The sequence below is a fragment of the Corylus avellana genome, chromosome 10 (genome assembly GCF_965113065.1).
Source record: "Corylus avellana chromosome 10, dhCorAvel1.hap1.2, whole genome shotgun sequence".
NCBI classification, from domain to species: Eukaryota; Viridiplantae; Streptophyta; class Magnoliopsida; order Fagales; family Betulaceae; genus Corylus; species Corylus avellana.
The window spans coordinates 3,717,725-3,729,612 of NC_142499.1; the positions used below are offsets into that span (position 1 = coordinate 3,717,725).

The 11,888-nt window shown below is 32.8% G+C and overlaps 2 protein-coding genes across 2 annotated transcripts; both read left to right on the forward strand.

Moving 5' to 3' along the window:
• The first annotated feature begins 4,141 nt into the window (after window positions 1-4,141).
• On the forward strand, window positions 4,142-5,113 carry LOC148583258 (uncharacterized). Its single transcript, XM_088511047.1, has 2 exons — window positions 4,142-4,742; window positions 5,043-5,113. The coding sequence occupies exons 1-2, from the start codon at window positions 4,142-4,144 to the stop codon at window positions 5,111-5,113; spliced, it is 672 nt and encodes a 223-aa protein (XP_088367173.1).
• A 4,157-nt stretch (window positions 5,114-9,270) lies between these two features.
• On the forward strand, window positions 9,271-11,537 carry LOC148583259 (replication protein A 70 kDa DNA-binding subunit D-like). Its single transcript, XM_088511048.1, has 9 exons — window positions 9,271-9,342; window positions 9,795-9,902; window positions 10,071-10,179; window positions 10,250-10,320; window positions 10,417-10,557; window positions 10,667-10,824; window positions 10,918-11,038; window positions 11,153-11,350; window positions 11,403-11,537. The coding sequence occupies exons 1-9, from the start codon at window positions 9,271-9,273 to the stop codon at window positions 11,535-11,537; spliced, it is 1,113 nt and encodes a 370-aa protein (XP_088367174.1).
• Window positions 11,538-11,888: the final 351 nt, after the last annotated feature.

An 11,888-nucleotide genomic window follows, 5' to 3' on the forward strand; every position in this document is an offset into this window, starting at 1 on the left:
AAATCAATACCCAAAAGCTCAAGATTAACCCGAAAAACAAAACCCAAAAATCAATACCCATAAGTTCAAGATTAACCCAAAAGATTAAGAAAAAAATATACAAAAAAAAAGGGAAAAATCAAAACCCAAAAAAAGGCTCAAGATTAACCCAGAAGATTAAGAAAAAAAAAAAAAAAAAAACCCAAAAATCAATACCAAAAAAAAAAGATCAAGATTGGAAGATTAAGAGAAAAAAAAAATACAAAAAAAAAAAAAAAAAAAACCCAAAAATCAATACCCAGAAAAAAGCTAAAGATTAACCCAGAAGATTAAGAGAAAAATATACAAAAAAAATCGAAAAGTCAAAACCCAAAAAAAGCTCAAGATTAACTCAGAAGATTAAGAGAAAAATATACCAAAAAACCCAAAAATCAATACATTTTCGATTACAAAGAAGGTGGATTACAAAGGATCAATGAGTTGTATTCATCATTTATGTTGTTACAATATCTTCTTTTATTTCCATATGAGGAGGGTGGTTACAGGCTTGGTATTTTACGTAAAAAGTACTAATGAAAATGGACATAACACAAACAAATATGTTACAATGAAGTAATTTTACGCATATCGGCTACTAGAACGTCATGGTGAAGGGCATACATTGATATATAGTGGCAGTTTATTTCAACAATTTGTTGTTGATATATACACATGTATTGAGGGAATTAGACTTATGTGGGTAAGGAACAATCAAAGTGCATTGAGGACTGAATTGTATAGTGGATTGAGGGATGCAGTTATGAGGGGAGATACCACCACTGCATTTATTGGAAAAAGAATTGTACTGCCTTCTAGTTTCACGGGAAGCCCCAAATATATGATTGAAAATTATCAAGATGCAATAGCGATTTGTAGATGGGCAGGTTATCCCGATTTATTTATTACTTTCACATGCAATGCAAAATGGCCAGAGATTAAAATTTTTCTATCCATGCATCATGGTCAAAAACCTGAGGATCGACCTGATATGGTTGGAAGAGTTTTTAAGATCAAGCTCGATCAACTATTACATGATTTAAAGAAGGGCAAACACTTTGGGAGAGTACTTGCTGGTATTTTTAAATAATTACTGTCATTTTAATCTTTTTATGAATTATTTTTTTATACAAATATAATTAAGGGTTAAATACTAAATATTCCCATGGAGTTTCATAACTTTATTATTTTTTTCTCCTAGGGTTTTATTTTTATCACAGGAGGCCTATATGGTTTTGATAATAGACCAAATTAGTCTTTTTACCGTTAGTTGACTTAACGAAAATTCACGTGGACCAATCAAATGTTGACACGTGGCACATACTTTATTATTATTTTTTTTAAAAAAATGTATATATATATATATATATATATTTTTTTTTAAAAAAAAAGGAAAAATAATTGGGGGTGGTTTCAACCACCCCCTAGGCTCCATGGGGGTGGCTCGGCCACCCCCAATACCCACTGGGGGTGGGTTTCGACCACCCCCATCCGGCCAAATGGGGGTGTCCAGGCCACCCCCTTGGTGCCCAAGGCCACCCCCAAATGGCCAGGGGGTGTCTCGGTCACCCCCAAATTTTTTTTTTTTTTTTAATTAAAAAAAAAATACAAAAAATTTAAGTAGGTGCCACGTGTCAATATTTGATTGGTACACGTGGAATTCTGTTAAGTCAACTAACGGTCAACTGACGGATGATTAAATTGGTCTATTATCAAAACCACAAGGACCTCTTGTGATAAAAATGAAACCATAGGGGGAAAAAAATAAAGTAATGAAACCCCAAGGGGGTATTTAGTATTTAACCCTATAATTAATTTGATATTTTGATTACAGTTGTCTACACTATTGGAGACCAAAAAAGAGGATTGCCCCATGCTCATATATTGCTTTTTCTACATTCCGACGACAAGCATCCAACACCATTAGAAATAAATAGGATAATCTCGGCAGAAGTTCCAAATTTAAGCAAAGATTCTCAAGCTTATGATGTTGTCAAGCAATTTATGGTCCATGGTCCTTGCGGTTCTTTAAATCCAAATTCAAGTTGTATGATAGACAACAAATGCAGCAAGCATTTCCCAAAAAAATATTACTCTGATACTACAATTGACGAAGATGGTTTTCCAATATATAGACGGAGGAACAACAGAAGATTTATTGACAAAAATGGTATCAAACTTGACAATCGATTTATAGTTCCTCATAATATTGACTTATTGGTCAAATATCAATCACACATAAGTGTTGAGTGGTGCAATCGTTCAAGGTTTATCAGGTACTTATTCAAATATCTAAATAAAGGACCTGATCGTGCAACGTTTATGCTTGAAGAAAACTTACATGTTGATTGTACTACTGGAATACAGCATGTGACACAATTTGATGAAAAAAAAACATATTTCGAATGTAGATATGTGTCTGCTATAGAAGCATGTTGGAGGATCTTTCAGTTTGAAATCAATTATTGGGAACCTGCAGTTGAAAGGCTTAATTTTCATCTTGGAAATGAGCAACCAATAGTGTTCGATGATTATGATTACTTAGATAATGTATTGAATCAACCGAATATAAAAAAAAAAAAAACTAAATTTACAGAATGGATGACAAACAAATTCTTTGTATGAAGAAGCAAGAGAATTGACTTATTCTGATTTCCCTTCCAAAATGGGTTTGCAGAATAAAGATAAGGAATGGACACTGAGGAAAAAAGGAAGATATGTAGGAAGGATCTTTTATGCTCATCTTGCAAGTGGCGAAAGATTTTATTTGCGAATGTTACTTAATATTGTTAAAGGACCTCTATTTTTTGAAGAAATAAGAACGGTAAATAATGTGGTGTACTCAACTTTCAGGTCAGCATGTTATGCTCTTGGTTTGCTTGATGATGATAAAGAATGGCATGATGCTTTAAATCAAGCATCTCATTGGGCCTCAAGAAAGCAACCCCGTGAACTTTTTGTCACAATGTTGATTTTTTGTGAGGTAGCAGATCCTTATAAATTATGGGCTTCGAATTGAAAGTTGTTATTTGAAGATATTTTGCATCGAGAAAGAATAATTTTACAACATGAAAACCTACACGTTAGTGAATCGCAATTACAAAACTATGCACTTTATGATATTGAAAAGTTATTGAATAGAAGTGGAAGGTCTCTCAAAGAATGTGACTTAATGCCATATCCAGACACATTACTTCTGAGACAACATAGCAATAGACTATTGCAAGAAGAATTAGATTATGATAGGAATTCTTTGAGAGATGAGCATATTTATCTTTTGAGAGGTTTGAATTGTGAGCAAAGAAATATTTACCAAGCAATAATTGAATCTGTTACACACAATAAAAGGTGGTTTCTTCTTTGTTTATGGACATGGCAGTACTGGAAAGACTTATTTATGGAGAACCTTGATATGTCGATTACGCTCTGAAGGAAAGATAGTAATCGCAGTTGCATCATTTGGAATTGCAGCATTGTTGTTACCTGTAGGAAGAACAGCTCATTCAAGGTTTCAAATACCAATAAATGTAACAAATACCTCAACTTGCGGGTTAAACAAAGTTCACATCTTGTAGAGTTGATGACAAAAACAAGTTTAATAATTTGGGATGAAGCTCCAATGGCTCATCGGAAATGTTTTGAAGCTGTTGATCATTCACTAAGAGATATTTTACGCTTTAGTGATCCACAAAGTGGAGAAAAACCATTTGGAGGAAAGAAAGTTGTCCTTGGTGGTGATTTTCGACAAATCTTACCAGTTGTAACTAAAGGACAAAGAGAACAAATTGTTGATGCATCAGTTAACAGGTCTTCATTATGGAAGTTTTGTACAATTTTTACTTTGACAAAGAATATGAGGTTTCAAGAAAATTCAGATAACAATGCTACAAAAGAGTTTGCATAATGGATTCTTAATTTAGGTGATGGCAAATTAGATGGCAGTGAAAGTGAAGGTTTCATTGAGATACCATATGATTTGGTAATTCAACATGAGACTCATCCTATTGATGACATAGTAAATGCTATCTATCCGGAGTTGAAAACTAAATACAATGATGCAAAATATTTAGAAGATAGAACGATTTTAGCTTCAACAAATGAGGATGTGCAAGACATAAATGATTACATGACTGATTTGATTAACGTTGATGAAGAAACATATCTCAGTTCAGATTCAATATGTAAAACTGCAAGCAATATCCAAGACCAAGATATTTTGTATCCAATAGAATTCTTAAATTCATTAAAGTTTCCTGGTATTCCTAATCACAAACTCAGACTCAAAGTTGGAATCGTTATAATGTTGCTTCGTAATTTAAATCAAAGTGCTGGACTTTGCAATGGTACAAGACTTTTAGTCACTCAATTGTCAAAATGGATCTTAGAAGCTCAAATCATATCAGGAACTCATGTTGGAGATAAAGTATTCATTCCACGAATAATATTATCTCCTTCTGATGCTAAACTGCCTTTTATTCTAAAAAGAAGACAATTCCCTGTATCTGTTTGCTTTGCTTTGACAATTAATAAAAGTCAAGGACAATCATTGCAACATGTAGGCCTTTTCCTACGTAAACCTGTATTCAGCCATGGCCAACTGTATGTCGCTATTTCAAGAGTTAAAAATACGAATGGCCTTAAAGTACTCATTGTAGATACACATTATGGTGATCAATACCATACAAAAAACATTGTATATAAGGAAATCTTCAACAACTTACCTAAAGGTAACATTTATCATTAATATGAATTATTTTCAACAATATATATAATTTAATTTTTTTGCATGTGTCATTGAATCATAAAAACATGAGTTACACATCTTTAAATCGAATAACACCTGAGAACAACACATGGCATGTAAAAGTTATAAATATAAGTGTTAGTTCTTGTGTTGGCTTAATTCAGTTCCAAAATGTAGAGGTTACTGTTTATGGGCTCAAACACTGATAAATAATGCTCAGAATCAAATCTCCACCGTTCATAATGTATATGCATGTGTCATGAACGTCCCTGCAAAATTTCAGCTCAATCGGACCACAAACGCTCATCGATCGGTGCTGTTGATGAAGACTGGACAGCATTTTCAGAATGCTGATTGCATGCCCGGTCCGGACAGGCCTTCCCTGGGTCCGGACCGCATTTCCAGAAACTCAGTTTCTGCTCTGTAAAGCCTTGTCCGGACCGCCATTAACCTTTCCGGACACCCCATAAGTTTTAGGCCCAAAAACGTGATTTTAAGTGGGTTAGGTCTAGGGTTTTGTCGGGGGTATATATACATCATTATAGAGGAGAGAGGCACGGATTTTTGCCCCCAGAAAGTTCGTCGGAGGCTGTACTAAGAGAGATCATATGTAGTGAGTGTTAAATTGAATCTTTTAGAGTTTTAGTTATTCATTTGATAAATCTACAGTTGAGAAGTCTATCAGAAGGGTCCGATAAAGGAGAATCACATTAAAGAAGATTGTGAGCAGGGAGACGAGTTGTAGGCATGTTGATCTTACAGAGCCAAGGTCTTGCAAAGGGTTGTAAGTGTTCCTAGTGTCTGTAATCTCTGGATAATCTTTTGATAGTGATTTCCTAAGTTTGGCTGCCCCGGAGAGGTTTTACTTTTAGATCGGTCTCTAAAAGGTTTCCTCTACGTAACCAAAATATCTGTGTCTGCTTCTTTATTGCTTTATATATTTTGGGTGATTAAATTGTTTATTGCTTCATAGTATTAATTCCGCATAAATTGTGATAAACAAGTTTTTTTGGTCGACATAGCATTTTTCAATTGGTATCAGAGCGGGTTCACTCTGTTTGGATTAAATTCCTGAGTGAGATCTATTGACTCATGTTTGCTATGAATACTTCTCAAGGGGAATATGATCTTATAAACTCCTTCAACAATTTATTGAAAAAATTCACTCTTTTGAGACATCAATACACAAATTGTTTGGAGGATTTTCAAGATCTTAAACATGTGAAAGAATCTATTGTTACTAAATTGTCTGAATCACATGTTTTAATTGATTCTTTGAAATCTGAAAATCTTGTTTTAGGTTCTAAAGTTGATTTGTTAGAGAATAAATTAAAAGCGACAGAAACTCAATTGGAAAAATTCTCTAGCAATTCCCTTGAGAATATGTTGCATACTCAGAATTCTAATTGTGATAAATCTGAGTTAAGTTTTGATTGTCATGTTGCTTTGTCTTCTAACAATGATTCTACTTCCAAGTTAATATTTGTTAAATCAGAAAAAGTAGAAGACTCTTTGGTTAAAAAAAAAACAGCAGCTGCCTCGACCTCACAAGGTAAGAAAGTTAAGAAAATTCATATTGAACCTTGTGTATCTTACCCCAAGTATAGAGTTGTCCATCCTCCTAGGAATCTACCTCCTAAAATGTTTATCCCTACTTGTCATCATTGTGGAAAAGTTGGTTACATTCGATTCAACTGTTTTAAATTGAAACCTCATATGCATAAAAATAAAAATTCTGTTCCTAGGAAAGAACCTATGGGGTTATGCACAATGATGATGAGAGGTTTGTCTAGATTATACAAGATTGAAAATGTTTACGTCTCTACACCTTCTTTCAAGAAGGTTTAGGTTAGGTAGGATTATACCATTCACCCATTGAGGGGGAGTGGTAGTGATCTCACCTAAAGTTAGGTGATTCAATAACATGCTTAGGATTGATTGTTTTGCTTATTTTTGAATATCCTAGAGCGTGTTATTTTTCTTTGCTTTCCATTTTTTTATTTATTATTATTTTTTTTGCTTTATTGTTTATGCACTGCATTGTTTTTGTTGTTACACTTTCTGTATGAAGAGTGTATACATGGTTGTTTTGAGATTCATGTTTTGAGGCATATTCATAAAGGATTTTTCAAGAAATTCATATATCATGATCTTTGAAAAGCTTATAGATGAGATGTTGTGTTCGGACCACCAAAATTTTTGTCTACTTGCTAATCAAATGTTCAGGAATGTGTAATGTCTTGTGAAGACCTAGAAGTAGTTATTACACCAAATCATTATTTTGTAGTGGGACCTATAAGATGTGATGAAAGTTTAATGCTAAAGGACATTTATGTCTTGCCTGTTGTAATCGCAATTCAAGCATGTTGTTTTGTTTTGCATTGCATTTTTCTTTGTTTTGCATTTGTTTTTCGTTTGTGTGCATTTCTTTTGTGAAAATTTTCAAAAAGACAAAAATATGTTACTTTGATTGTTTTTTTTTTTTTTTTTTTTTTTTTTTTTTTTTTTTTTTTTTTTTTTCTTTTCTTTCTTTTGTCTTATGCACCTAGATAGTCCATTAATTTCTCATGTTGCTTTTTATGGATTTAATTCCTTGCGTCTTAGAATGTTCTTAATATGCATAAGATGAAAATTTGTGTCAATGGACTTGTTTTTGTGGTTATATAAAGCCTGAGCTTATGTGGTACATTTTGCCTATGTTTTATCCATTGTACACATTTAAGCTTAAATTGAGGTTTTGTTTCACTTTATTTGTGAGGTCTGTTAGGTAACCATATGAAGTATTTGACTAGTCATATTCTTCAAATTGACCATTTGCTAGTTGAACCTAGGGCTTAAAAATTCATACTTTCTCTTTTGTGATAAGCACCAACAGTTTAAGGACACTTTTTCAAAGACAAAAATAAACAAAATAGTGAAACAAATAAAATCAAAAGATCATATTCCAAAGGAATTTATTTCACTGTGTCAAACTTGTGCAAAATGTTTTACAAAGATAAATGTATAGGATGAGAGTGGCTAGGCCCTAGTATGATAAGGTTTGACTTTTGATTTGATATACTTGTCAAAACCTTATGGTGTTGAAACTTTCTCCTCATTTTGTAAGTTAAAAATTTTTCTCTTTGGATGACTTACACACACGTCACACAAGCATGAGTTGAATGAAACATTTTTCTTTGCTTGGGTTAAGCAATATGAGTTTCTTGTCATTTCTAGTCTCATGTATATTTTGCATATTTGGAGCATGTTTGGGATATTCATTGTGCAATACATGAGTGATTGATATGTGTATCATGCGTGTTCATTTGACTTTTGAGGGAGAGAAACATGTTTTGCTTTTTTAGCTTCTTGTTGATTATTGAGTCATATGTTGAGGGGGAGTTTTTGGTGATGTGTGTTTATGATCTTGCATTCTACGTCATTTTTTTGTGATCATGAGTTTTATTTCTGTATTCCTGTTCCACATATGCCTTGATGTATTTTGTGAAGTATTTCAGGAAATATGAAAACCTTTTGTCATTCTGTGACAAAAAAGGGGAGTAAATATGGGGAAATTGTGAGATTGGCTCGGCATTTTGGTTTTGTCACTGAATTGCCAAAGTGGGAGTTTATTAGTTCTTGTGTTGGCTTAATTCAGTTTCAAAATACAGAGACTATTGTTCATGGGCTCAAACACTGATAAAGAATGCTCAGAATCAAATCTCTACCGTTCATAATGTAGATTCATGTGTCATGAACGTTCCTGCAAAATTTCAGCTCAATCGGACCACAAACGCCCATCGATCGGAACTGTTGATCAAGACTGGACAGCATTTCCAGAATGCTGATTGCATGCCCAGTCCGTACAGGCCTTCCCCGGGTCCGGACCGCATTTCCAGAAACTCAGTTTCAGCTCCGTAAAGCCCTGTCCGGACAGCCCATTAACCTGTCCGGACACCCCGTAAGTTCTAAGTCCAAAAACGTGATTTTAAGTGGGTTAGGTCTAGGGTTTTCTGGGGGGTATATATACATCATTATAAAGGAGAGAGGCACGGATTTTTGCCCCCAGAAAGTTCGTCGGAGACTGTGCTAAGAGAGATCATATGTGGTGAGTGTTAAATTGAATCTCTTAGAGTTTTAGTTATTCATTTGATAAATCTACAGTTGAGAAGTCTATCGGAAGGGTCCGATAAAGGAGAATCACATTGAAGAAGATTGTGAGCAAGGAGACGAGTTGTAGGCTTGTCGATCTTACAGAGCCAAGGTCTTGCAAAGGGTTGTAAGTGTTCCTAGTGTCTGTAATCTCTGGATAATCTTTTGATAGTGATTTCCTGGGTTTGGCTGCCCCGGAGAGGTTTTACTTTTAGATCGGTTTCTAAAAGGTTTTCTCTTCGTAACCAAAATATCTGTGTCTGCTTCTTTATTGCTTTATATATTTTGGGTGATTAAATTGTTTATTACTTCATAGTATTAATTCCGCATAAATTGTGATAAACAAGTTTTTTTAGTCGACATAGCATTTTTCAATAAGGATGTGGGATGCTATTAACACAGCTCAAGGCAATGACCTCATTAGTTTAGAGATGATCACGCCGAATGAAAATGTAAGTTAATATTCATTTTTTTTTACTAATTTTATTAAACATACAATTGTAGAACTGTTATTTAACTTTATGAGATTGAAGGGTAAATTGTCTATTGGATATGCAATTTTAAATTTTGAATTTTATTTCTTAAAGGGAACACTAATACATGCAAGTATTAGGAAAAATTTTGCACAACGTTTCAGGCCTCTTTTCATTGAAGGATGTGTTTATGCTATGAAGAACTTTATAGTGGAAGAATATAAATCGCAATATCGTCTCGTGCATAACAAGTCTTGAATTTTTTTTTATGCCAAGTACATCTGTCTGCAAGATCCATGAAATAAATCAATCCATACTTCAATATGGATTTGACCTTGCTGACTATGAGACAATAATTAGTTGTTACAATGATACAACTTATTTGACGGGTATATTGTTGATACTTAATTTACATTCATTTTCAAATGTAGTTTAGAAATTATGGTGTAAATAATACGAATTATGGTGTAAATCTGTTTTATGGATGTGCAGATGTGATTGGCAAAGTGGAATTAGTTGGACCAAATGACGCGGTTAACGTAAAAGGTCAACCAACAAAAATATGACCAATCAAACTCTTATTGAAAGAGTAAGAATGTATTTTAATTCCAAATTTAATACAATTAGCTATTGAATTAAAAAAAAAAAAATCATAAATAGAAACTAATTTCTTAATGGTTTACTATTCCATAAACAAATTGTTGTAGGCAACATTGTGGGGTTCTTTAGCACATCAAATAGATGAGGATTTTTATAAGAGTAATCCAAAGCCAACCATTATAATTGTAACTTCAACTGATGTGAGAGTTTTCAAAGGTAATCATTGAGCTTTTCATATTCAAAACAATGAAATACATTTTGAATCTCTCTTTTAACTTTTTTGTAGGTGAGTACAACTTATCTTCAACCAGTGCAACAAGGTCATACATCAATTTTGACATTCCTGAAACTACCAAAGTTCTAGATAAGTAAAAAGGCTCGCACACCGTGTGTTATTTATTTATTGCTTATTAAAAAGAAAACTACTAACCCCCCTTTTTTAAAAAAATATATAGGTTGAAAAATGCCCCTTTAACTGAAGTTAAGGAACTGAAGGTTGAACGACCACAAATAATACCAGATAAAGAACTTGCCTTGCAAAATAGAAAGACAATTACTGAAATAAAGCAAATAGAATGGAGCTTAGAGGCAAAGGTATGGATTAGTTATCAAGTTTAATTCATATGTTTTAGTCTTAACCAATATGATTAACATGATCCTATCATTTTTGTAATTTCTTTTTCTAATAACAAAAAAACTTCAGGAAATATTCCATACATGCTTATGCAAAATTGACCGAATAGGCAACAAGTATGGCTGGTATTATGTTGGGTGTATTACATGCAAGACAAAGGCTAATCCTACAAACGGATTTTTTTGGTGTAAACGTTGTCAAATGGAATCTAAATCGATTGTAACAAGGTAAACAACAAATACTATTTAGTGTGCCCACACACACATATATGTATGCATATATTAAAATTAAATTTACTAACAATTTCCAAAATGAAATAGATATAAAATACAAATTGAAGTATCACATACAAGTGATTCAACAACATTCACCATCTTTGATAAAGAAGCTGAAAAACTTATTGGCAAGACTGCGAAGGAACTTGCAAATATGCAATTTGAGGTAAGAAATCATAATTTATTTGTATTACTATTACAAAATAAATTTAAAAAATCAATAACACAATACATCAAATTCTAACCTCTTTTAACATTATGTTATTTGATATTTATATAGACTTTGACAGAGAATATCATACCAAGAGAAATTGAAGCAATCGTTTCGAGAGAATATGTCTTCCAATTGAAACTTACTGAATATAATTTAATAAAAGGATTGGAAAATTATACTATTTCAAAAGTATTTGAACTGCTGGTTGCACAACAAGCTAACATCGAAAAGGTAACAATTCATTATCTATTTTGCTTTTTAAAAGTTATTTACCTACATATTATATTCATCTCCTAATGTAACATAATTATTACAGGATCTCAGTCAAAATTCAATGCCTATTTCCTTAGTTGCTGAAGACACACACTCGAACTCAGACGATGATGATATTTCTCTCAAAGTACTTTGCAAACAACGTAAAATGTCTCAAAAACAAATTGTCATTGATTGATGTGGTTTATTTTGGAGTATGTTTGTTTCTTTAATTAGTTTTTAGTGTTTGGGTGGAATGAAGTTACATATGTCACAATATATAGCAAGCACGTCAAGGTTTTAACTCCTTTTGTACTGAACTTTTTTTTATTAGTAATAATTTTTGTTGTCATTATTATTATTATTGTTATTCTTTAATCAATATACTCATAACTTATAAATATTTGCAATATTTATTACGTAGAAAATAATACAAAGAAAATAATAAAGATGTATTTTCCTTGCTTCCTACTTAAAATATTTTTTTCCTGTCATTAATAACAGCCCGTGCATTATATTGCACGGGTTACAATCTTGTAAGGAATAAAAC